Genomic DNA, 27,731 nt, shown 5'->3' on the forward strand with positions numbered 1-27,731 from the left:
CAACTTCATAGGAATTGGAATTCATGTTGCTTGTCTGCACTCAGGGAAGTTTTGGGAAAGATGGTCTGTGGTTGGCTCCTTGTGGTGCTGTTCAGAAGGACCCACCTGACGCCTCATTGGAGAAAGAATCTGGGGGAAATGGTGTTGGATCTATTCATTAGAGTCACAGTTATGGTAGAGTTTTCTCCAGGAAAACTTGAGGACTGCCCTCATTATTCCTTAAATCAAGAAGGACTAGACTAACATTCTATTATTTAAAGAAAAGAAACACCTAAACAGAGGGCAAGGTAAGTCCAAAGGTCAAAGACAAATGCCTGAAAATACATTTGAAATGTAAGTTCTTAAATTATAAAAATAAATAAATAAATAAATAAATAAATACATAGTAAGAAAGTGGGCATCAAAGAGCCTTAAAAAAACTCATTCCTCCTCACAGGCAATTTTTTATTACTTAGGGTTGTTCTGTGAAAATGGTCTTGTGTAAGACAAGTGATCTGGGAAAAGAAGACTCGTTGGTCCTCTTTGCAAACAATGCCTTTATACTCCTTAAATTTTCTCCAAGGCATTAATAAGGGGAATTTTGTTTTTATAGTCATAAAGAATACCTCAGAATAAAGCAAGACACTAGTGTTATATAGGTAAAATGGGAGACTGAATAACATGGAAAACTAGAAATATCTTGTTCAACATGGCTTTCTCAGCTTTCTATAAAAAAGTCATAGACGAAGCTGAAGGAAGAGAAACACTCCATTAATAGTGATATCAGAGTGATCTAGAAACCATGAGTAATATTCTGTAAGAAGCTAATATTGTTAGGGCGCCTGGGTGGATCAGTCACTTAAGCATGACCAGTTACTCAGGTCATGATCTTGCGGTTCATGGGTTCGACCCCCATATCGGGCTCTGTGCTGACAGCTCAGAGCCTGGAGCCTGCTTCAGATTCTGTGTCTCCCTCTCTCTCTCTGCCCCTCCCTTACTTGCGCTTTGTCTCTCTCTCTCTCAAAAATAAATAAACATTAAACAAAAAAGAAGCTAATATTGTTTTTCTCTACCATCTTAACGTCTAGAATCTTTCTTCGGCATGGGAGTTTGCACAACTGACTAGACTTTATATTTTTCATCTCACTACCACCTGACCAAAATACAAATTATTCACTGAATAGAATCAAGTACTTTTGTATTTTTCAGAATATTTCTCTCATACAGAAAGTATTCAAATACACATTTGTGCAGTAAATAATTTAGTGCATACAGACTTAGAAGGAAATAGTTGAATCATTCTATCTTCCAGGAGTATCTGGATATCTACTTATATACCTGTTTTTGGTATTTCTAAACACAGACACCTGAATTCCCACAAGTTAGGAAAAGGCTAAATCTAAAAGGGTTCTTGCAACCCGTTTGGAAGAAAATATGGCAATACCTAAAAAAGCTACATATACACTTACTTTTTGACCCAGCAATCACACTTGAAAATACACTTCCAATAATAGGAAAGTATTATGCATAGTCATTAATTGCATCGTTTTGGTTGCAAAATATTAGAAACAACCTAAATTCCCATTCATAAGAGAGTAGTTGAATAAACTCTGGCACCTCCAGCTATTGGAATACGATGCAGGTGTGAACATGAGTGAGGAAAATCTCCATGAACTGATTTGAATGATTTCCAGGATATAGTGTTACATGAAAAACCAGAGTGCAAGAGTGTTTTGTAAGATGTTACCCTTCACGTAAAAAAAAAAAGATGGTGTATGAAAATACATCTGCCCATTGGTGCAAAAGAAATGTAGGCAGAATAAATCAGAAGCTAGAGAGCTTGGTTACCTAAGAGGAGATAGGGAATGGAAGGAAGAGGAATGAGAATGTAACAGTAGAGATAAAGAGGGGGTGTCTTCTCTAAGTGTAACTTTTACTCTTGGAATCATGGTAGTGTCTAGTTCCCCAGATAAAAAATAATAATAATTAAAGTCAACTAGGATGTGTGTAAAGGGCAGGAGGGAGTGTTACTTCAAACCGAATATGATTTGATGACCTAACTTTATTACAAATGCATAATATCATCACACTGAAGGGAACGAAGAAGACCAGAAGTAACCTAAGTGAATTTTGAAAACAGTCCTTTGACTGAATGCTGTAATACTAAAGACAACAAGAACTCTACACCACACTGTTCTCCAGTTAATAAATCCGTTTCTCACAGGGGTGTGGTGAGCAATTATTAAAGTATTTCATGTCTGTACTAGGACTGAAAAACAGGATGAATGCATTGTAGATGAAAACCAGGTTTCTTATTTTCAGAGAAAACAGAAATAAATAAGCATTGAAGGCTGTAACTGACCTTGTGGTTTTAGACTGGAATCAGAAGTATCCATTTAAACTAATGGTTTACACACACACAGGAGAAAGAGAGAGAGAGAGAAAGAGAGAAAGACAGATATATGTGTATACCTGGGTTAACAGACATTGATATTTTCTAGATCTGCCTGTTGAGAGAACCTAAGGGCAATGAAACTTCAGTAGCAAGTTTCAGTGCACACCTAGCATGCAAATGCCACTCACTAATAAAAGGAAAAAAGGCTGCTTAGGGAAGTGGTTGCTTCCAGAACTGGGGCAGGGAAAATATAAGGTAAATATGGAAACTCTGTAGTTTCAGAAAATAAGGAAATGCTTAAAAAAGGATGAAGCCATATCAAAAGAGTATGGCAGCAGCCTGAAGAAACTCTTAAAGGCCAAAGCTGGAATTACTTGAGAATAATAATAATAATAACAATAATACAATATATGAATTTGGGCAGAGTGACAGAATTCAGCCTACACCAGAGATCAACACGAAACCATCTTGCACAACTAGAAAACTGATTAGAGGATTAACACAACAGTCTGCACAGAACTCGCCAGGTACACGGCGTGGGGAGGTAAACCAGCCTACACCACAGATCAACACGAAACCGTCTTGCACACCTAGAAAACTTATTAGAGGATTAACACAACAATCTGCAAAACCTGAACCACAGAACTCAGTAGGTACACAGCACAGGGGGTAGGACCAGGGGAGGTGAAGTTGACGCAAGGGCAGAGAGGTGTTTTTGCTTGCGAAGAGAGGATGAAGACAGGGGGAGAGTACGGGAAAGCATTCCCTTCCCCCCAGAAAGCAGCTGGAGAGAAAACAAAGAGTACGCAAGGGACTGAACAAAAAGGGGAAAAAAGAGAAAGTAAAGCATTTAAATTCCATTAAGACTCTATAAACAGGGGGAGCACAGAGTATGAAACTCCACAGCTCAACACTTGACAGTGTTCTGATGGGAAGGGCGAATCTCCAGGAGCAGAGAGAGAGGTACGAGGGGTCCATGGGCCACACAGGGAGACACGGTTCCCCTGCTGGGAGGACATTTGGTAGAGGATATGTGGCCACTCCACAGGCAAAGGTCCCAGTGCACCCTGGAGAACAACCACATTCACTGGTGTTGGAACAAGGATGTTAAGGGGGAAGCCTGGTGCTAGTTGTATGTTGTATTTTCCATAATCCCTAAAACGCTGCCAGTACATGATCGTGTGAACTTTTTCTGGGGCAGGCTGGAACCCAGCCGCAGTCTCTGGACATCAGCAGCAGCATAGTTCTGCAAACGTTCCAGGGGGTGGGCAGGCACCCAGCCATTGCTCAGCGAGACCCCCCAGAGGGTCAGAACAGGTCAAAGTTGTAGTCCCGCAGAAGTGAGGGGTTGGGAAACACAGCCACATCTGAGATAAAACTCAGGAGGGAGGTGCCGCCTGGCAGCCTAACACCTTGGTCACAGACAGAATAAAAGAGGGGAGAGGACAGAAGCCAAAGGCAAAGGAGGGGGGCTTGATTGCCAGTAAGGGAGCACACAGAGTTCTGATACTAAAAACTGGCTAGCCAGGTGAAGCCATTTTCACTCCCACCACGCATGGGCATACATGACTACATGTGCCACAACAATCCACCCCAGTAAGCTAAGCAGCACCATCCAGTGGAGAATGGAGCCATTACACTAAGCCCCACCCAACTGGGCCAACTTCTCTTGTCAGGAACAAAAGTCTCTCCACCTGCTTAGTTTATGGACTATAAAGTGCTTCATAGTTTGACTTCTAGGGGAAACCAATGTAATTTCAATCGTATTTCAGTCTGTTCACTGGTCCATCTATCCAATTTTTTTCTTTTCTTTTCTTATTCTTGAATACAGAAAGAGAAAAAATTATTTTTATTTTCCATTTTTATTAAAAATATTTTTCCTTAATTTTTTTCTATTTTTTTACTTTTTTGTAAATTTTTCAAATTCTATTTTGCTTCCGTCATTTCATTTTGTTCTATTTTATTGTATTCATTTTTTTCAAATTTTCAAGCCTTTTCTTCTTTTTTTCCTTTCTTTTTTTTCTCCTTTTTTTCTTTTCTTATCTTTCCAACTTTACTATAATACATCAAGCTCCTTTCAACAAGACCAAAACACACCTAGGATCTAGCATCCTTTATTTTATTTTTTGTGTTGTTTTTAATTTTTTTAATTTTATTTTCTTAACTCATTAATTTCTTCCTTCAAAATGATAAAAATGAAGGAATTCACCCTAAAATAAAGAACAAGAAGAAATAACAGCCAGAAACTTAACACAGATATAAGCAACATGTCTGAACCAGAATTTAGAATCACAAAAATAAGAAAACTCCCTGGGGTTGAAAATAGAATAGAATCTCTTTCTGCAGAGATAAAGGAAGTAAAAGCTAGTCAGGATGAAATAAAAACTACTATAAATGAGCTGCAATCTCGAATGGTTGCCACTCCAGCAATGATGGATGAAGCAGAGCAGCCACTCAGCAATATAGAGGACAAACTTATGGAGAAAAATGAAGCAGGAAAATTGAGGGAAATTAAAGCAAAAGAGCACAATTTAAGAATTAGAGAACTCAGTTACTCATTAAGAAGGAAAAATATCAGAATCATAGGGGTCCCAAAAGATGAAGAGACATAAAAAGGGGTTGAAGGTTTATGTGAGCAAATCATAGAGGAAAACTTTCCTAACCTGGGGAAAGACACAGCCATCAAAATCCAGGAAGCACAGAAAATTCCTCTTAGATTCAACAAAAACAGACCATTAACAAGGCATATCATAGTCAAATTCACAAAATAGTCAAGGAAAGAATCATGAAAGCAGTAAGGGAAAAAAGTCCTTATCCTACCAGGGAAGAGAGATCAGGTTCTCAGCAGACCTATCCACAGAAACTTGGCAGGCAAGAAAAGAGTGGCAGGATATATTCAATGTGCTGAATCAAAAAAATATGCAGCCAAGAATTCTTTATCCAGCAATGCTGTCATTCAAAAATAAAAGGAGAGATAAAAGTTTCCCAAACAAACAAAAATTAAAGGAGTTCATGACCACTAAACCAGCCCTGCTAGACATTTTAAGGGAGACACTCTGAGGGGAGAAAAGAAAAAAAAAAAAAGACCAAAAGCAACAAAGACTATAAAGGACAAGAGAACACCACCAGAAACTCCAACTCTACAGGAAACATAATGGCAATAAATTCATATCATTCAGTACTCACTCTAAATGTCATTGCACTAAACGCTGCAATCAAAAGACATAGATACAGTAACAGAATGGATAAGAAAATAAGATCTATCTATATGCTGTTTACAAGAGACCCACTTTAGACCTAAAGACACTTGCAGATTGAAAGTAAGGGGATAGAGAACCATCTATCATGCTAATGGCTGACAAAAGAAAGCCGGAGTAACCATACTTATATCAGACAATTTAGACTTTAAAATAAAAACTGTAACAAGAGATGAAGAAAGGCATTATATCATAATTAATGGGTTTATCCACCAAGAAGACCTAAAAATTGTAAACATTTATGCTCCAAATATGAGAATATCCAAATACATACGTCAATTAATCACAAACATAAAGAAACTCACTGATTATAATACCATAATAGTAGGGGACTTCAACACCCCACTTACAACAATGGACAGATCATCTAAACAGAAAATCAACAAGGAAACTATGGCTTTGAATGACACACTGGACTGGATGAATTTAACAGATATATTCAGAATATTTGATACTAAACCAGTGGAATACACATTCTTCTCCAGTGTACATGGAACGTTCTTCAGAATAGATCACATACTGGGACACAACCAGCCCTCAACAAGTACAAAAAGATCAAGACCATACCGTGCATATTTTCAGACCACAACTCTATGAAACTAAAAATCAACCACAAGAAAAAATGTGGAAAGGTAACATATATTTGGAGACCAAAGACTACACTACTGAAGAATGAATGGGCTAACCAAGAAGTTAAAGAGGAAATTAAAAAGTACATGGAAGCCAATGAAAATGATAACACCACAGCCCAAAACCTCTGGGACACAGCAAAGGCTTTCATAAGAGGGAAGTAAATAGCAATCCAGGCCTTCCTAAAGAAGGAAGAAAGGTCTCAGATACACAACCTAAACTGACACCTTAAAGAGCTGGAAAAACAACAACAAATAAAACCCCAAACCAGCAGAAGACAGGAAATAATAAAGACCAGATCAGAAATCAATGCTATTGAAACCAAAAAACAAAAAACAAAAAACAAAAAAACAAACAAAAAAAAACAGTAGAACAGATCAATGAAACCAGGAGCTGGTTCTTTGAAAGAATTAACAAAATTGATAAACCCCTAGCCAGTTTGATCAAGAAGAAAAAGGAAAGGACCCAAATAAAGAAAATCGAGAGTGAAAGAGGAGAGATCACAACCAACACAACATAAATACAAACAATAATAAGAGAATATTATGAGCAATTATACACCAATAAAATGGGCAATCTGGAAGAAATGGACAAATTCCTAGAAACATATAAACTACCAAAACTGAAACAGAAAGAAATAGAAAATTTTAACAGACCCATAATCAGTGAAGAAATTGAATTAGTAATCAAAAATCTCCCAAAAACCAAGAGTCCAGGGCCAGATGGTTTTCCAGGGGAATTCCACCAAACATTTAAAAAAGAGTTAACACCTATTCTCTTGTAGCTGTTCCAAAAAATAGAAATGGAAGGAAAACTTCCAAACTCTTTCTAGGAAGCCAGCATTACCTTGATTCCAAAACCAAAGACCCACTAAAAAGGAGACAGACCAATTTCCCTGATGAACATGGACGAAAAAGTCCTCAACAAGATACTAGTCAACTAGATCCAACAATACATTAAAAAAATTATTCACTACGACCAAGTGAGATTTATACCTAGGATGCAAGGCTGGTTCAATATCCGCAGAATAATCAATGTGATTCATCACATCAATAAAAGAAAGGACAAGAACCATATGATCTCAATAAATGCAGAGAAAGCATTTGACAAAATACAGCATCCTTTGTTGATAAAAACCCTCAAGAAAGTAGGAATAGAAGGATCATACCTCGAGATCATAAAAGCCATATATGAAAGACCCACCTCTAATATCATCCTCAATGGGAAAAAAATGAGAGCTTTCCCCCTAAGGTCAGGAATAAGACAGGGATATCCACTCTTGCCACTGTTATTCAACATAGTATTGGAAATCTTAGCCTCAGCAATCAGACAACCCAAAAGAATAGCAGGCATCCACAAAAAAAAAAGGGTATTCAAATCAGCCAGGAGGAGGTCAAACTTTCACTCTTCGCAGATGACATGATATCCTCTATGGAAAACCCAAAAGATTCCACCAAAAAAATGCTAGAACTGACCCATGAATTCAGCAAAATCACAGTACATAAAATCAATGCACAGAAATCGGTTGCATTCCTATACACCAATAATGAAGCAACAGAAAGAGAAATCAAGGAATCGATCCCATTTACAATTGCACCAAAAACCATAAAATACCTAGGAATAAATCAAACCAAAGAGATGAAAAATCTATACACTGAAAACTGTAAAAAGCTTATAAAAGAAATTGAAGAAGACACAAAAAATGGAAAAATATTCCATATTCCTGGATAGGAAGAACAAATATTGTTAAAATGTCAATACGTCCTAAAGCAATTTACATATTCAATGCAATCCCTACCAAAATAACATGAGCATTCTTCACAGAGCTAAAACAAACAATCTTAAAATTTGAATGGAATCAGAAAAGACCCTGAATAGCCAAAGCAATCTTGAAAAATAAAACCAAAGATGAAGGCATAACAATCCTGGACTTCAAGCTGTATTACAAAGCTGTAATCATCAAGAGAGTATGGTACTGGCACAAAAACAGACACTCAGATCAAGGAAACAGAAAAGAGAGCCCAGAAATGGACCCACAAATGTATGGCCAACTAATCTTTGACAAAACAGAAAAGAATATCCAATGGAATTATTCCAAAGAATATCCAATGGAACAGTCCAATGGACTGTCTTTAGACAGTCTCTCCAGCAAATGGTGCTGGGAAAACTGGACAGTGGCATGCAGAAAAATGAACCTGGACCACTTACTTACATGATACACAAAAATAAACTCAAAATGGATGAAAGACCTAAATGTAAGACAGGAAGACATCAGAATCCTCGAGGAGAAAGCAGGCAAAAACCTCTTTGACCTTGGCCACAGCAGCTTCTTACTCAACATCTCTCAGGAGGTAAGGGAAAGAAAAGCAAAAGTGAATTATTGGGACCTCATCAAAATAAAAAGCTGCTGCACAGCGAAGAAAACAATCAGCAAAACTAAAACGCAACCGACAGAATGGGAGAAGGTATTTGCAAATAACATATCAGATAAAGGGTTAGTATCCAAAAATCTATAAAGAACTTATAAAACTCAACATCCCAAAGCAAATAATATAGTGAAGAAATGGGCAAAAGACATGAATAGACACTTCTCCAAAGAAGACACCCAGATGGCCAACCGACACATGAAAAAATGCTCAACATCACTCATCATCAGGGAAATACAAATCAAAACCACAATGAGATACCACCTCACACCTGTCAGAATGGCTCACATTAACAACTCAGGCAACGACAGATGTTGGCGAGGATGCGGAGAAAGAGGATCTCTTTTGCACTGCTGGTGGGGATGCAAACTGGTGCAGCCACTCTGGAAAACGGTATGGAGGTTCCTCCAAAAACTAAAAATAGAGCTACCCTATGACCCAGCAATTGCACTACTAGGTATTTATCCAAGGGATGCAGGTGTGTTGTTTTGAAGGGGCACATGCACTCCAATGTTTTTAGCAGCACTATAGACAATAACCAAAGTATAGAAAGAGCCCAAATGTCCATCGATGGATGAATGGGTAAAGAAGATGTGGTATGTATATACAATGGAGTATTACTCGGCAATCAGAAAGAATGAAATCTTGCCATTTGCAACTATGCGGAACTAGAGGGTATTATACTAAGTGAAATTAGTCAGAGAAAGACAAATATCATATGACTTCACTCATATGAGGACTTTAAGATACAAATCAGATGAACATAAGAGAGGGAAGCAAAAGTAAGATAAAAACAGGGAGGGGGACAAAACATAAGAGACTCACAAATATAGAGAACAAACAGAGGGTTGCTGGAGGAGTTGTGGGAGGGGTGATGGGCTAAATGGGTAAGGGGCATTAAGGAATCTACTCCTGAGATCATTGTTGCAGTATATGCTAACTAACTTAGATGTAAATTTAAAAAATAAACAAATTATAAAAAAATAAATAAAAAAACAAAAATTAAAATAATAACTAATAATCACAGCACGGGATTGTACCTATTAAATAAAATAAACTCATGCCAAAGTAAATAACTGAATAAAATAAATAGGGGGCAGGGAGAAAGGACAGCCTTTTCTTACAAAACAATTCCAGTTAACACATGTGAAAGGATTGTCTAATCACAATTAGACAAACATCAAAGAAATAATTACTGAAGGCAATCAATGCTAAAATCAGTGAGCAAAGTTCGAGAAGTAGAATATTAGCATAATCTCCATGATCTCCCCTATTATTTTTCAGTTACAAAGGAAGAATAGTAACTTTATCATAAAAAACATAGCAAACAGCCTTACCCAAGTGAAGGAGAGTAACATCAACAGCCATAAGACCTATCACAATCCTATATCCATAACATGATGAACTGAGAAGAGTACAATATCACATCCTTGGAATTCTTGCCAAAAATGTATAACCTCAATCTAATCTTGAGAAAACATCAAACAAATCCAAAATGAGAGACCTTCTACAAAATAACTGACCAGGACTTATTGTTAAGATCATGAAGGACAAGGAAAGACAATGTCATAGAGTGGAAGAGACCAAGAGTCACAGCAGTTATATGCTAACTGTATCACTGGATCGGATCCTGAATAGAAGTAAGACATCAGTGGGAAAAAAAAAATTGATGAAATTAGCCTAATGTCTATGCTTTAATTAGTAGTATCACACCAATTTAAAATTCTATTTTTAATAATTGTCCTATATATACACATATGCAGTATGTATAAAAGTTCTTCACAGTAGAGAAAGCTGGCTGAAGTACAGACATGAAATCTCTGTGCCATTTTTTGCCACTTTGTTGTAAATCTAAACTTATGTTACAATAATACTGCATCTCTAGCTGTATAATTTACATGTAATGCTTTTACCGCACAGCCAATGTTGAAAAACATCAGTATGCCCACACCTCTTCTTTAAGTGTTTTGTCTCTCTCTTACCTTCCTTCCTTCAAGGAACTTCAGTGCTGTGCCAATATTAGCCACAGCATGGATTCGCTTCATACGGCGTCCTTGTTCACAAGGCTATAAACAGGAAAGAACAGGAATAAATAAAAATGCACACAATAAAAAAGGTAATTATAAAATCTATGTAAATGGATTAAAAGTATACTTGAAGAATATTCAAGAACAACATTATTCAACTTCTATAAGGTTAATAGATACACAAAGGAGCATTACCCCACAGTGCTTGGAGTGCTTGGAAGTGTAGTTGATACACTTCCCTTTCACATCTCTGTATGCCAAGAGCAGAAATTCACAAGACTCCCATGTTGCCTACTGAGACTATCACTCCTATAAGTTAGGAAACATTTATATGAAAAGTGCTCTTGGTGCCTGTGTGGGAGCAGGAGATATATGGGAAATCTGTACTTTCCTCCAATTTTGTTGTAAACTCAAAACTCCTTAAAAAAAAAGAGCTCTTAAAAAAAAAGTGCTCTTGGTCACACACCATTTCCTTTTGCAGTCATACTAACATGAAAGATTATTGAGAGTATTAGTAACATTTCTTGGTTTGAATGACCAAAATACATGGCACGCATGGGCCAAGGTTAAAAAGTAGGATTGCAACAATGAAAATGGTATTCACATGCGAGCATGTCTGGTACAAGGATACTCTAACTTACCTGTGTTTGCACTACCGAAATGCATTATGTGCTTTCTATGTGCCTCAATGTTAATTTTAAAACTCAAAGTAATTTCAACTAAGTAGATGTAATTAGCCTTTTACATTTGCAGGAAATAAATGGATAACTGTGGTGAAGTAATTTCTCCATGGTTGCATAGCTGGTAACCTGGTCCCTTCTCTATGACACCAAAACTCTACATAATCTCTCATTAAAACTCAAAAAACTGCCTATCTTTTAAATTCCAATTAATAGTGTATCAGGTAATGGTTTAAAAAAAATTTAATGTTTATTTATTTTTGACAGAGAGAGAGAGAGAGACAGAGCATGAGTGGGGAAGAGGCAGAGAGAGAGAGAGAGAGAGACAGAATCTAAAGCAGGCTCCAGACTCTGAGCTATCAGCACAGAGCTCGACGCGGGGCTTGAACTCACAGACCACAAGATCATGACCTGAGCGGAAGTCGGACGCTCAATCGACTGAGACACCCAAGTGCCCCGGTAATGGTTTTTATGATATGATTTTAAACAAATATTTAAATAGAAAATGTAATTTTTTTTTTTACTTTTTATTTGTCCTTTATTTGGGAACCCTTGTCGTGCATAATGGTCTCACATTTGGTCCATGCATGGCCCACTTGGTCATTTAATGAGTTATCTTCTGTAATGCAAAAAGCACCTATTAGCCTACCAACTAAGACAAAGCCAGGGCCTGGAAATGAAGTATGAAAGCCATTCCCCTAATACGACCACCACCACCGTCCATTGTATCCTCCTGCCTTCCTATACCCAAGACAACTATCATAAAATCCAGTTCAATGTTTTCCTTCTTATATAGATTCATTTCCTTTACATGCATTCATGAAAAGAGTATCTATTTTAGTTTTTAACTTTATATAAAGGGATCATCGTATTAATCTTTTGAGGCTCACTTTCCCACATAATATTATATTTCTAAGACTCATCCATGTTGTTGCTGTCACTGTATTTCATTCACTTTGACAGCTCTTGGCCATCTTTTCTGCACTCCTTTTGATGTGAATCTTGGTTATTTCCAGATTATTTCTATTGTGACCTGCGCTGATAGATCATTTTTGTATACCCCATCTTTGGTACAAGTATAGAGTTTTTCTTGGTTGTAAACCTAAGAGTGAAATTGCTGGGTCAGAGGGAATGCGACTTTGAACTTCTGAAGTAATGCCAAACTTTTCCAAAGCGTTTGCGCTTCTTTCCATTCTTGTCAACAATAAGAATAATCCTATGGGTGCATATCTTGTCTAACGCTTCATTTTGACAGATATTGAAAAAAAAATTCTTTCAGTTAAATGTATGTAACATGGTCTTTCACTGTGGTCTTCATTTGCATTTCCTGATCAACAATGATAGAACTTCTCTTCCTCTGTTCTTTGACAATGTTTCTTTTGTAAAATGCCCTTTCACATCTCTCACTCAGGTTTCCCTGTAGTTTGTACTGTTTCTATTTTGAAGACGTACTTTATATATTCTTGTCATAATCGTTTCTTAATCTTTTTACTACATGTATGGTGAATATATTCTACCCATTTTTAACTTCTTTTGTCACTTTCTTTAAAGGTTTTTATTTTAAAATAAAGGTTTTTATTTTAAAACATTTTTAATTTTAATACCATCAAATGCAGCAATGCCTTGGTCCGTTTCTGGACTCTTGCATTTGTCAGTATGTCCATCCCTGTACCAATACCACACTATCTGAAGTTATGTAACTTTACTCTAAGACTTGATATCTGGTGGAGCAAACACCATGTGTCTACTTTTCTTGTTGGATGTCCCCTAGCAAAATGAGCAAGATATAAATATCTATTGTATTGTCCCTCTCCAGTTGGCATCTATTTTTACACAATTTAATCTGCCCTAATATCGTGATCATAGTAGGCCTCAAACTCATAAAAGGCACTGGCCATATCTCATTCATCTTTGTTTTCCTTAGAGGGTAGAAGGTAGTGTCTTATCCATAATAGAACTCCAGAAACATTAGCTGGATGGATATTCAGTGGATAATGCCAAGCCCAGTTGCGGACTTGAGTTCTATTCTAAATATACGATCTATGGCTAATAAAGTCACCTGGTGAACATTCAGGGCTCTTTGATGCTCCAGATTTCCTAAGAGTGCCCACTGGACACTTTTTTTTTACAGATCTATTTTCTTTTTAAATACTTTACTTAAGCATAATAACATATGACACTATATTAGCTTCAGGTATACAGATTAATGATTCAGTATTTGTATACTTTGCAAAATGACCAGCACAATAAGTCTAGTTACCATACATGGAATTTTTTTATGATGACAACTTCCAAGATCTATTCTCTTAGCAACTTTTAAATATATAATAAAATATTAGCAACTACAGTCACCATGCTGTACAGTACACCTCCATGACTTATTTATTCTATAAATAGAAGTTTGTACCTCTTGACCCCCTTCACCCATTTGGCCAACTCCAACTCCCCTCCCTTCTGGCAACTGCCAATCTGTTCTTCATATCTCTGAGTTTTGTTTTGTTATTTGTTTTATTTTTAGAATCTACAAATAAATAAAACCATAGAATCTTTGTCTTCTTCTGTCTTATCTCATTTAGTATAATATCCTTAACGTCTATCCATGTCATTGCAAATGACAAGAGTTCGTTTTTCATGGCTGCATAGTATTCCATATATCTCACATCTTCTTTATCCATTCATCCATTGATAGACACTCAAGTAATTTCCATATATTGACTATTGTAAATCATGCTGCAATGAGCATGGGGTTGTGTATGTTTTGACTTAGTGTTTTGTTTTCTTTTATTGTGCACTTTTAAGTGAATTATTAGGCTTCTCCTGAATGCAAAGTATTAAAGAGTTTAAAAAAAGAGAGTTAACAAAATGGATAAGAAATAAGTTTCTTGGCAGTCCTTAAACTCTTCATGCTGCTTCTATTATTTCCAATTTTTCAACGGCAATTCCTCACATTCTTAAAAAAAATCCTAAGTGTGAAATTAAATTTAGTGTTCCTATATTTATGTGTGATTACAGATACATAGTCACTGATACATTTAAAGAGAAAATGTTCCACAAATAATCAAAGAATGTAGAGAAATCTAAGAACAGTAATTTAAAAGTTAAAGATACTCTAAGTCCTTAAATAAAATCATAGTTTTCTCAAGAGAGTCATAATAGGTTATTCAAGGAGACTAGATACTGTGATTCCACTCTCACCCTGAGATGCAGACAAGGCAGGGATACTAAGCCATTTGGCCACATTTCCCTGATGATCATGGTCAGAGTCAGAGTCCCAGGCTATGTGAACTCTGATGTTAGGCACAGTGTTGTTAATAGAGTTCTACCTATGAGATATTTTAGGATTTCTGAATAGTGTTAGAACTCTTGATGGAAATGCTCTTATCCACATTCTCCCTTTGAAAGCTCTACAAGAATTCCTGGGATACTCATTCCTTTTTAATTCATGCTTTTCATTGTAATGTGGTCCTGAATTATAATGTATACATATACAAAATTTAAATAACCATTTCCAAGGATTATTTATAATCTAAGAGCAATTTCATTTTACATAATTCAGAATCTTGGAGGGCTCAATACAAGTAAATAATAAAGGTTAAACTGGAAACTACCTTGTATGTCTCAGTTCTTCTCTGCTAAGTGAGAAAGCTGGGATTCTTTTTGAAATCTCTTCTAGCTTCAAGGTCTTATAATTTATGTCTGAATGAGTAGGGTACTTAAACAGAAATAGGACTCTTATGTCAAAATATATACTTTTTCTAGAGTCATTTAGCTTGGCAATTAAATGCCCATCAAGCTTTCTGTACCCTGTTGGTCAAGTATACTGGCAAAATTATATTGACACAGAATGATATACCTCCTGAATACCCAACTGAATTGGGATGAAGATTCCTTTAACCTTTTAGTAAACAGCTTAATTCAGGAGGAAATAAAAAGTTGCCCAATTATATCTGGCAATCAAGGGAGTATATATCTCAAGTCAATGATTTGACTGGACATCTGAATGCTAATCTAGTTTATTTAGCTCATGCATATTTCAAATTGGCTTTTCATATATGTTTTGTTTGATTTCCCCCAAAGTAGAACCTGAGACAGGACTTGGATGCATGTAGTTTACTGTGGAGGTGATCCCAGGTAGCAAGAGTGAGGGGGGTGCATGGAGTGTGAGACAGGGAAGAAGAAAAATGCTATTGAGGGTTTCCACTGTGAGCAACTGGGCCTCAATCCTACTGGGGACTCAAGCACTCCATGAGACATGTGTAAATACGTCACAGAATTGTCTGCCTTCCCAATGCCAGACTGCAGCATTTATTCATGGACTCCCATCTCCATTGGTTGAAGGACCTTCGGGACCATTAACTCTTCTACACTTCAAGGCTGCTTTAAGCAACTTGTGCTTTTGATCAAAGCTATGAGGGTGGAAACCTGGAGGCAAGCCACCAGTGTTTGAGGCAAGATGCTACTAGAGGGTGTAGGCAATGTCCCCCACTGTGTGAAGTCATTTGAAGCTGGAGGTGAGCTGAGACAGCACAAGAGCACCAGAAGCATCCGCTACCATATGAATCAAGTTAGAGAGATGATTTACACAAAATCATTATCAGTTTGTAGTTTTTCAACAAACCACCCTATTTTGAGGATTCCACACAAAATTAACTGGAAATTTATGTTTAGGCAAATACACATTTAAAAACTCACTTATCCAAGTTTCATGGCTGTGTAGCTGTTGTCAAGAAGCAATAGACAAAGAACAAATAAGTGCTCCCAATTTAGGACACTGTGTTCTAGCACGTCATACGACATTTTGAAGGTAATTTCCTGAGTATCTTTTCGTAATTATGATAAACATCATTTATAAGTAGTTTATCTTTGCACATACTACTTACCTCTCTACTACTTTCAAATAACAAAACGTAAGCCAGAAAAAAAATGCAGATCTTTCTCAACTAACAATGGGGTTATATCCCAATAAACTCATTATAAGTTGGAAAAACTGCAAATCAAAATTGCATTTAATACACCTACACTACTGAACATCACAGCTTGGCCTAGCTCACCTTAAACGTGCTCAGATCACTGACATTAGCCTGCAGTTGGGCAAAATTCTCTAACTCAAAGCCAATCTTATAATGGAGTGTTTAATATTTCATGTAATTTATTCAGTACTGTACTGAAAGTGAAAAATAGAATGGCTATGTGGGTATAGAATGGTTGTTAAGTGTACCAGTTCTTTACCCTCATGACCGCATGGCTCACTGGGAGTGGTGCCTCCTTGCCCCTGCCCAGCATCACAAGAGGACCATCCTGTGCATTGTTAGCGCAGGAAAAGATCCAAATTCAAAATTGCAAGTATGGTTTTTAGTGAATGCATATTACTTTCACAACATTGTAAAGTCAAAAAGTCATTAAGTCAAACCACTGTAAGTTGGGGACTGTCTATACTTTATTATTAAGTAACATAGAAAAGTATATTCTGTAGCTCACTATCAATGTGTTTTTCACTTTGCTGGTTCCACTGCACAAAAAAAAAGCAAATGATTCTGAAGGTGCCGTTCCTGTGACACATGACTGATGATGGAGGCTGTCCACAAGTGTATGAAAAATGTCATGCTGATCTCAAACTTAATTTTCGACAAACAAGTATATAAATAATACACAGTTATGGACCAACATTCCTTTCCAAACGGAAAGCAAACTCTGTAAGTGAGGTCAATGTTAATCTGCAAGTAATTTTCCTGGATAGATATTGCATAAGATGCAGTAGTTAAGCATGATAGATAACTGATGAAGTTCTTTACTCTTCCTTCTAAGGTTGCTACTACTACATATAGAGTTTTAAATCCACTAAATGTGTGTGGGAACTAGAAAGGTGTTCCCTGCTCCCGGAAGTGACTGATATATTCGGGGGTTGTGGAACACTAACACACTAGTATTCCCAGTGTGTTACCCACTTTTATAGGACATCACCTTTTACACTCCCAACCCCACAACCTCCGAATCCCAAAAGGGAACAGTTTGACAATCTGGTCACAGGAAAAATCCTTACCAGTTTCTGCCCGGACAGGACCTCCAGAAGAGCAAGCAGCTTAACGCCATCTTTCATGTCTTCAAAAAGATCATCTACCACCAGTGGGGGTTTCCGCTAGAAGATAAAAAAATGAATAAATGCAAAAAGTGCATCTTCTCTCTCTGACATACCTTTGCTACTCATTATGGTGAAATCTGGAGGAACAGTTTCTAAATACCCTAAATTCTTTATTTTGGATATGAGTGGCAATGACCAATTATAAGGAGAAAAACAACCTTTTGGAAATAAACATACTCAAAAACCTCAGGAGACTTTTTTGAATGTTTATTTACTTTGAGAGGAATAAAAGACGGGGCAGGGGGGTAGGACAGAGAGAGAGAGAGAGAGAGAGAGACAGAGAGAGAGAGAGACAGAGAGACAGAGACAGAGACAGAGATAGAATCCCAAGCAGGCTCCGCATTTGGAGCAGAGCCCCATTTGGAGCTCGATCTCACCAACCAATCTCACCAGCCATGAGATCATGACCTCAGCCGAAGAATCCCACTCTTAACGGACGGGGCCACCCATCTGCCCTGAAAACCTGAGGAGACTTCATGTTTGGACTTTCATATACATACCAGCTTCTTTCTAGAAAGGAATTTTTAAGACTCAAATGGTAGGGAATAAGGAAAGGAAAAGAAGTCACTATCAACATAAAAGATAAGCGAGACATTAACACAGGACCTAAGCAGGGAAGAGGAGATGGACAGAGACACTGGACCAACCTCCACACTTCACTGTGGGTGAGCACGGAACCCGGGCTTTCCCAAGCCCAACACTTCCGAGGCCCATTCTAGCCACACTAATAGCCTTAGGTCAGTGGCCAGCTGCTGGAGCACCGTGAGCACAAGCAAGGTTGCAGATTTAGTCTCCAGTGGGTTAGCTGGCCACGTTCTGTGTCTCCACCTGACAAATGTAGCACAGCTTCTCTCACGATGCGTCACTGAACCCAGAGGATCATGGGCACAGATCACAGGCTTATCAGTGCAGATCCACCACTGCTGGAAAAGTAAGTCAAAGCCCATTTTCAATTCATGGAGGGTCTTTTATTTTTTATAAAGGTCATTGAAATGCCCAATGACTGGGGTTCATCAAACTTTAAAAAAATTTTTTTTAATGTTTATTTATTTTTGAAAGAGAGAGAGAGAGAGACAGAGCATGAGTGGGGGAGGGGCAGAGAGAGAGGGAGACACAGAATCCGAAGCAGGCTCCAGGCTCCGACCTGTCAGCACAGAGCCTGACGTGGGGATTGAACTCACCAACCATGAGATCATGACCTGAGCCAAAGTTGGACACTCAACCAACCGAGCCACCCAGGTGCCCCGGTCAAACTTTTAATTAAGGTCTATCTTGGCTCAGACAAAAGCAGAGAAGTGCTGATGCCAGTGGAGGTCAGGTGTCCCCAGAATTCTACAGAATAAGAATTTTCCATTTATCACCTGGGTTCAAGCTCTACAGCTTTCTGCTTCTCACTGAACCAAGTGAAAAGCCTAATGCCATATTCCTGACTTTTAATTGTCTTTCTTTCTAAAAAAGAAAAAGTTCTATTTACAGATACTTAATCACCAAACATTTTATTGAAATGAGACTTTTTTTCTTTACCCACTGATATGGAGCATTCCTATTTCTCCTATGACTGCATGAATTACAGCCTCTGAATGGCACAATTCTAATTTTAAATGCATTTTCTCTCTTTACAAAATGAACAGCTGAATACATTTTGTTCTTATTCTGTGAAATACACATTCAAAAATAACAGGTTTTCATTTTCAGGCTTTCTCCTTTAAATTCCACTATTTACACTGCTTATAATTCATATAGGAAAAATGTAATAATGATTTGATATTATAAGCATATAAATAAAATTATTCAGAATAAAGTGAGCTACACTGAAAACTAATCAGTATGATAAGAATCAAAATTATTGTATTAGCTATATATATATATATATGTATATCATTAAATAAGGCCTATTTATCATTCATAATGTCCATTTGTATCCTTTTTAAAATTTTTTAAATCCTTATTTATTTTTAATAGAGAGAGAGAGAGAGAGAGAGAGCTTGAACGAGCGAGGGGCAGAGAGAGAGGGAGACACAGAATCTGAAGCAGGCTCCAGGCTCTGAGCTGTCAGCATAGAGCCTGACGCAGGGCTTGAACCCACGAACCGCAAGATCATGACCTGAGCCAAAGTTGGATGCTTAACCAACTGAGCCACCCAGGCGCCTGCATTTGTATCCTAATCATGTAAATACAGTGTAACAATGAGAGAAAGTTAATAAATATGTGATATATTCAGTAAGCAAATGCAAATGAAGTTTTTCTTAGATTGTTATCCTGAAAATATATAAAGGAAATGAAACAAAGCAGGGAATTTTCTTGAAATAATAAAAATTCCAAGAGATTTGACACATCCAAAAAATCGCATCCATCCATCCATTCTACCTTTACACGCAAACTCGTCTCTGCCACTTTGAAGGACATTTTTTCTTGACCCCACTTCTGTCTCTCATGTTTCTCTTCTTGCATCTCCGCTGGTGTCCCTCATGCTTCCTCTCCCGTCTGGTTGCTCCTACACATGCTCCTGGATGTAATCTTCAGGTAAGCAGTGACCACTGAACAACTCAGCCCATCGGCCTCTCTGCGTCGACTGCTGGTACCAAACTCTCCTTGATCTTTCTTCCCCAAACCTCCTTGATCAGCCCGCCTGGTGCACAAGCCTCTTTTCCTTCTCTCCCGCCTTTCTTTCTGACTGTGGCCACTCGCCAAGCTCAATCCTGTCTCCTCTGTTCTTTACAAAATTTTGTCCAGATAGATAGGACTCTTGAAGCCTTCCTTCCAGGTAAATGTTCTCTTCTGAACATTGTTGAGTACATGACAGGCACTCAATGTTCGTATTGTTGGCTGAATGACTGCCTGAATGAATGAATAAATGTACTTTTCTAAAAAAATATCTTTGTAGGTCCTATGCCCATATTAATGGCTCTTAAAATGTGGTACATATATAATGGGTAAAGAAAATATTCTTCGCTTTCTAGGCAATCAGACTGCAACACAACAGAGACACAGAAGTATCTTGTGTCTCCATGTTTTGTTCAGAGTAGGCACGTGTTAAATATTTATTGAAGGAATGAATGAAGTTTCCAGTCTGTGCATGATAAAGAATGGTAGATGGTTTTTATTTCAAGAGTAGATACTCAGAATATTGTCACTTTTCTCTTTCTCCATTTAGCAAATTCCTGCTCAATTTCCATACTTACTTATACTTAATCTTTTTCAGTCTTCCGACGGGAATTAAGTACTTCTTTGGCCCCAAGTACATTGTTTAGGTTAGGATGATCGTGTTGCATTACAGTTAGTTATTTACAAATCTGTGTCCTTAGGAACTCAGACAGTGGGTCTTCTTGAAGATAAGGAAGAAGTTGGATGTATCTTTGTATACCTAATACCAGGCAAAGTGCTTAGCACTAGTCAGCAGTAAACATGTAAATCGTGAGTGAATAACACTCAACAGGGATATGCGATGCTTCTTTGCAAATATCTTTGGGATTCTTAGAGATACCCATAAATAAGATCGTAGTGCAGAATTTCTCTTTTTATAGGAAATATGAGTTGTTCTGGAAATTTTTCCTCCAATGTCTTCCTACACAAAATAAAGAGATGTAGTCTGGTGGCTATTAACAGTCTAAATAGAAACTGGGAGAAAATATTTCTCCTCAAAATAAAAATGTTTAAAAAATGTTTATATCAGGGGCGCCTGGATGGCTCAGTTGGTTAAGCGTCCGACTTTGGCTCAGGTCATGATCTCATTCTGTGGGTTTGAGCTCCACTCAGACTCTGTGCTGACAGCTCAGAGCCTGGCCCTGCTTCACATTCTATGTCTCCCTCCCTCTCTGTCTTCCATTCCCCTGCTCATGCTCTGTCTCTCTCAATGTGTCTCTCAAAAATAAACGTTAATAATTTTTTTTAATTTTTTTACATTTGTTTATTTTTGAGAGACAGAGTGAGACAGAGCATGAGCAGGGGAGGGGCAGAGAGAGAAGGAGACACAGAATCCGAAGCAGCCTCCAGGCTCTGAGCAAGCAGTCAGCACAGAGCCCGATGTGGGACTCAAAACCACAAACCATGAGATCATGACCTGAGCCGAAGTTGGACGTTCAACCAACTGAACCACCCAGGTGCCCCAACGTTAAGAATTTTTTAATTAAAAAAATAAAAAGATGTTTTATATAAATTTAATTTGTAATGCACAGGTATCATATTTTCAACACACTGATTATAGGGCCACGCATTATGTAATCAATTTTTTACTTAATGCCTCAACTAGTAAAAGAGGGAGAAAAATAAACTTCTGGCCAGCCTTACTGAAAAGAGCTGGCAAAATAATACTAGAGAATGATCTATTTCTACAAGTTCTATCCAATTGCATGTAACGTAAATATTGTGCACAATCCACAAAAACGCTTATCAAAAATTACACCAGAATAAAAATGTTCTAGCAATTATTGGACAAGTTTTCCTATCCCATTTTGCACAAAGAATTATTTACATATAGCAACTGACCAACTAATGGAGTCATTTACCATTGTCACTAAATCACAGTTATTTTCTGTGACAGTGTTTTAATAACAATAATAAAAAAAAACCTTTCAGCTAAAATGTTTCTCCTGTCACATGTATAAATAGTTATAGCACCAATCTGATTACTCTGCAGGATTCAGGTCACGGTACTGGCCGCCAAAAGAAAGAGTTGGAAATGAAGGTAACTTACTGGAGCCTGACTTAATGAAAAATCAATATGATTTAGTTTTGTTCTGATTGCCCACTTATTTTCAGTTTTAAGCACCAGGCAGAAATCTATCAAGCACTTTTCAAGACCACAATTATCATTTTTAAATTATGATTAAGGTAAAACCGTAATAAGCTTTTATTGGGGGGCAGTATTTTTTAAAATTGTATTCTCCTTGGCCTTGTCTGTCACATTTAGATATTCTATAGTGGAACCAAAATATATTCATACTGAATCTGAGGTTGTTCAAGGAAGGGAACTTCCCAAGTGTGTCGAGGGGAGAGAAAGATAAAGATGGGAGAGAACAAAAACGAGAAAGAGGTAACTCACTTCTGTGATTACTCCCTTCTATCAGCTCTCTTCAAACTAGGTTTAAACCTTAACTTCCAGCTCTAAGAGGACTGTCTGGTCTAAAAGTCCCTACAAACGCTGGGAAGATACACATGCCTCTGTGGCTGGCTAATACCCTTGGTAGTTAACTCATTACTGAAACAGACTTCACAGAACTTTTTTTCTCTATTTCTTCTACTCTTCCTTTATTTTGCTAAGCAGCTCCTTTAAAGACATGTAATAAGATTCAAAGTTCATCCTTGATCTTTATGGAATGTAAAAGTACGGGTATCCTTGACATAATTTTTACTGACCAGTTCTCTATCTGGGGAAAATATCCTATTCTCTAACATTGTGTGTGTGTGTGTGTGTGTGTGTGTGTGTGTGTGTGTGTGTGTATCTTGTGTCACTTTACTAGTCTATAAGCATCAACACATTTTTAAGCCCTATCTACCATCTATTTTCATATTTTTATTCATGAAAGGATGACCATGTTTGCTATACCACATGTTTATTTTATGACCCTAGAAACAATGATATTACTTGGAGGAAAAGGAATAAGAGAATAATTTTAATGAAAAAAAGGTATCATATAACTATTTGGCATGAAATAAAAATTTAAGAAATCTTTTAAATCTTATATATGAAATGAAAAATGTTGATGCACAAAGTATGACAAAGTAGTCACACTGTAGATTACATACATGAATTCTAATATTTACTAGATATTACAATTCTGTGGCTTAGAGATTATACATTCTAATTCAGTAGGTGTTTAAATATGAATGAAGGGGGAAAAAGAAGGTAGGAAAGAAAGAATAATATACTGTTGAACATCTCCATATGTCAAGCACTATGCTGAGGGCTTATACATGCTATCTCATGGAATATTCATAACCACCACCTATGGGAAATCACCTCCTCTTTCAAAGAAGGAATCTGAATCTGAGAGGTTCAACCATGGGCCTAGATCACACCCCTAGTACATGATTAGATTTCAGCCACCTGTTAGATAGGAAGTTCACTATAAAAATGCAGGTATTCACTTAACTATTTCCTGAATGATACATAAACCTATAAATGTGATTTTTATTTAATATCAGTATGAAAAGTATTAACTAATTAGCAAAGTGCCTGCCACTCTACTAGAAGCAAAATATTAACAGAAAACCACTTTTAAATGTGAATGGATATAAGAAAGACTAAAAAGTAATAACAGAAGCATTATGTATATAAACACATATTGGCATAGACAATAAGTTGGCCTAATTCATACCGTATCCCCTAATGGTCATGTTTGTGCTAATGCTCGGTCTTTTGTTACATGACTGACCTGAGCTGCACCCATCACCTTCTCTGCTTGGATCCAGAAGATGGCCGGAGTTAAGTTGTCACCGGGCAATGACCTAAATACAATTGTTATTGGTTCCTGCTGTTGAGGCCCAAGAAACACTTGCCTCTGTCTTTCTGAAGATTGGGTCAGTCAGTGTGTCAAGTTCCTCAAGACCATCCTCAGCTCTATGACTCACTAGAAGGGCCCACAGGACTCAAAAGAGCTATTATATTCATGGTTACAATTTATTACAGTGAATGGACACAATTTATTACAGTGAATGGACACGATAATATCAGCAAATGGACAAGGCTCATGAAGCAGAGTCCAGGAGAAAAGATATAGGACTTTCCAGAGATGAGTGACCTGTTCTCCCACAGTGTAAGTACATAGGAACATGCCTCATTTTTCCCAGGATGCTATGGGATGTTGCCTAATTTTTCCCAGGATGCTACGGGATGATATGTGTGAAGTGCTGCCAAACAAAAAAGCATGCTCGAGCCCCAGTGCTCAGGTTTTTATTTGATGCCTGTCCCTGAGGCATACAGTGCTTTCATAAATGACCTCAGCTACTCAGATTCCATCCAGCCCTTCTCCTGTCCCTGTTTCCCCAGCAAAACCAGGTACATGTTCACCATAAAACACATTGTTATGATAAATTGATCTCATCAAAGTGTACAGCAGGCCTAAGGTCTGGGCATACAAAATACTCCTTTCAGGCAGAATATTCCAAGTGCTCAGAGCTTATGTCCCAAGAGCCAGTCAAGGGCCATTCCCAAAGACAGGTCTTTATTTGGAATATACAGAATTTGAGCAACCCACGCCTGCTGGGCTAACCTTTCCTCCCTGGTCAGAATGTACCCTTTCAATCGATTTCACTTCTTGGTTAAATAGTTTTAAATCAAGTTCATTTACTTGCAACAAAATAAAGCACACTGACAGGAGGGTCTATTTTGCTATTACTTTGTAAACACTTTCTGACTGTAACAATTTACAGTTCAGTGTCCTTCCACTCGTACTCAAATAAAGCACACTGACAGGAGGGTCTATTTTGCTATTACTTTGTAAACACTTTCTGACTGTAACAATTTACAGTTCAGTGTCCTTCCACTCGTACTCCATGATAAGATCCACATAAGTGACCGAAAATATATCTATGCTTTATTGTTGAGAGTGTGCATTTTCAGGGGAACCTAATTGTATTTGATGTAAAAAATGTTTTGTAACCTTTTGACCAATTGATATCGGTAAATGAAGAAGGCAGACACAGCTGAATGTTGTTGATAAACCATTAAACGTACAGACAGATGATAGATGATTGATAGATAGATAGATAGATAGATAGATGATAGATAGAGCCACTTTACATGGACAACTGTATGCCTATATCCAAAAATAACAAAAATGGTAACACACTAAAAATATTTTTACCACTTTTAAGTTTGCAATCATATGCACAATCATATGTACAATCATATGCACGTCAAATAAGGTGAAAGAAACACTGGGTGTTAGGTTGCATTGAGGAATGGAGAAGAGTACAAATCTACCTCAAAACATTACGAGCATATCATCATTTCATCAACAGATATCTACACATCTGCTAGAATCTTAGAGTGCCTTAGCCCCAAATATCACACAGTGATCAACGAGATTTATGGCATGAAAGATTTAGCTTTGAGCAAATAAAAGGGTAAAATCTCCTGTTTCATGCCAGCACCAACGCGTGTCCTAATTTACCATCATGACTTTTAATCTCACAACAACTGGGCATTCTTTGACTGAACGCTTTTCCTCTTGGGGAAAGAGCTCTCAAAACATTTTATGACACACACAAAAGCTCTAGCATTTTATTTTAAAGTACTAATACACATCCTAAGGTTTAAAATTTGAGGGGCACCTGGGTGGCTCGGTTGGTTAAGCGTCCAACTTTGGCTCAGGTCATGATCTCCCGGTTCATGAGTTCGAGGCCTGAGTCAGGTTCTGTGCTGACAGCTTACAGCCTGGAACCTTTTTCAGATTCTATGTCTCCCTCTCTCTCTCTCTGCCCCTCCTCCACTCATACGGTCTCTCTCTCCCTCTCACAAATAAATAAACATTTAAAAAAATTAAAATTTGTGATTGCTGGATACCCACCGATACCAATAACTAAAAAATACCTAAAGTAAAAGCCCGTGGCACAGATTACTCTCCACTGCAATGGAGATACACACACACTGCTGAGTGCTATGTCAGGCTTGCTGAAAAGAACACAAAATCACGGCCTAAAATACTCTGAAAATGGCCTTCTGCACAGGCTGCAGAGAGGTCTCAAGACAAAGGGAGGTTGGCAAGGTGTGCTCTGTGCACCCTTGACGTCTCTGTATAGAGAATGACCCGTCACTTCTAGAGCCAGACAAACCACTATCTCTGGTTTACATACATTTCAGGAAAGAACGATGTCACAGGCTGCAAGACAGTATATGGGGAAAAATCCCATCCCAGGACCAGTCTATAGTGTTCACATTCTCTGATGGTCATCTGATGGGTGGGAGCAGCAAGTTAAACAACAGGAACAGAGAGGAGAGTGGGAAGGGAAGAGGGGTTGACCGGCAGATGTGGAGTGAGTTACCTCCCTAAAGATTGGCTAAGAGCCCAACCACACTAAAATGTCTAAAACCGCCACCGTATCTTTGGACCAGAGCAGTCAAACCATGATTATAACCGCCGGCAGTAGCCACGTCAAATTAATTTAATGTCTACAAGTTTCGCCATCTTATTCGGAAAATCTAATTAGATGTTTCCAACATTTCCAGAAACAAGGTGAAGTAACTTAAAACTTTTGTGTGTAATCTGTTCCTCTTTCACCGCCTTCATAAAAACACTATGGTGATTATTTTCCACCTCTGCTTGTCAAAGGTGAGAAGACAGCTCCCGTTCTGTTCTGTTTCCTCTGACAGATAGTTCTAATCATTTCCACTTCCTTAATTACTTAATTTATTTCCAAATACATATCCCAAAGGTAATGACTACTTCTCAGCCCAACTTTAAATCTGCTTGGAAAACTCTGCCCTTAACAATTTACATGTGTAATCAAATTCTTTCTACTACACAGCATAAAAGAATCACGCTCCCCAAGTTATTTGTTTTATTCGGTGCAGAGTTGGGGTCATCGTTTACTCTTCTTTGCTCAGACACCATCTCTGCTCCATCAACAAATCTTCGTGGCTTTCTTTTCAAAGCTCATCCAGAATCCAACCACTTCTCACCACCTTCGCTGCTTATTACTTTGGTCCAAGCCACCAGTCTCTTGCCTGGATGACTTCTACAGCCTCCTAACGTACGTCCCTCCTTGCACCCGTGCCCCTCTTCACTCTATTTTCAACATAACAGCCTCTTTGTCTTCTTGACTATCCATCTCCCGCATCAGGATATAAGCACCATGATGCGAGGATTTTTTTCTTCAGTTTTGTTCACTGCTACATTCTTGGTACCTAGAACACTGCCGAGTAGGTAAACACCATGTTAAAATATTTAATGAATAAATGTATGAATAAATAGAGTGTATTCCTAAGAGAAGGAGCTTTGACAAACACTATCAAAATGTTTCTTCACTTGCATAGAAGTTGCTACATCTATATCTATGTTATTACCAATGAATTAACAAAGGATGCTCTTTTTTTTTTTTAATGTTTATTCATTTTGAAAGAGAGACAGAGCACAAGCAAGAGAGAAAGGGGGACACAGAATCCGAAGCAGGCTCCAGGCTCTGAGCTGTCAGCACAGAGCCCAACGTGGGGCTCGAACTCACCAACTGTGAGATCATGACCTGAGCCGAAGTCACA

General features: G+C 37.8%; 1 protein-coding gene across 11 annotated transcripts in view; it reads right to left on the minus strand.

Annotated features, from left to right (window-relative positions):
- SYNE1 (spectrin repeat containing nuclear envelope protein 1) overlaps positions 1-27,731 on the minus strand; it is a 472,738-nt gene that overhangs the window by 349,747 nt on the left and 95,260 nt on the right. For all 11 annotated transcript variants that reach the window (XM_047860298.1, XM_047860302.1, XM_047860305.1 and 8 more), the window contains exons 4-5: positions 17,435-17,530; positions 10,670-10,753 (exon numbers count right to left, since the gene is read on the minus strand). In XM_047860298.1, the coding sequence (XP_047716254.1) occupies positions 10,670-10,753; positions 17,435-17,530 (180 nt within the window). The remainder of the gene's footprint in view (positions 1-10,669; positions 10,754-17,434; positions 17,531-27,731) is intronic.

The sequence above is a fragment of the Prionailurus viverrinus genome, chromosome B2, assembly GCF_022837055.1.
Source record: "Prionailurus viverrinus isolate Anna chromosome B2, UM_Priviv_1.0, whole genome shotgun sequence".
In the NCBI taxonomy this organism is placed as follows: domain Eukaryota; kingdom Metazoa; phylum Chordata; class Mammalia; order Carnivora; family Felidae; genus Prionailurus; species Prionailurus viverrinus.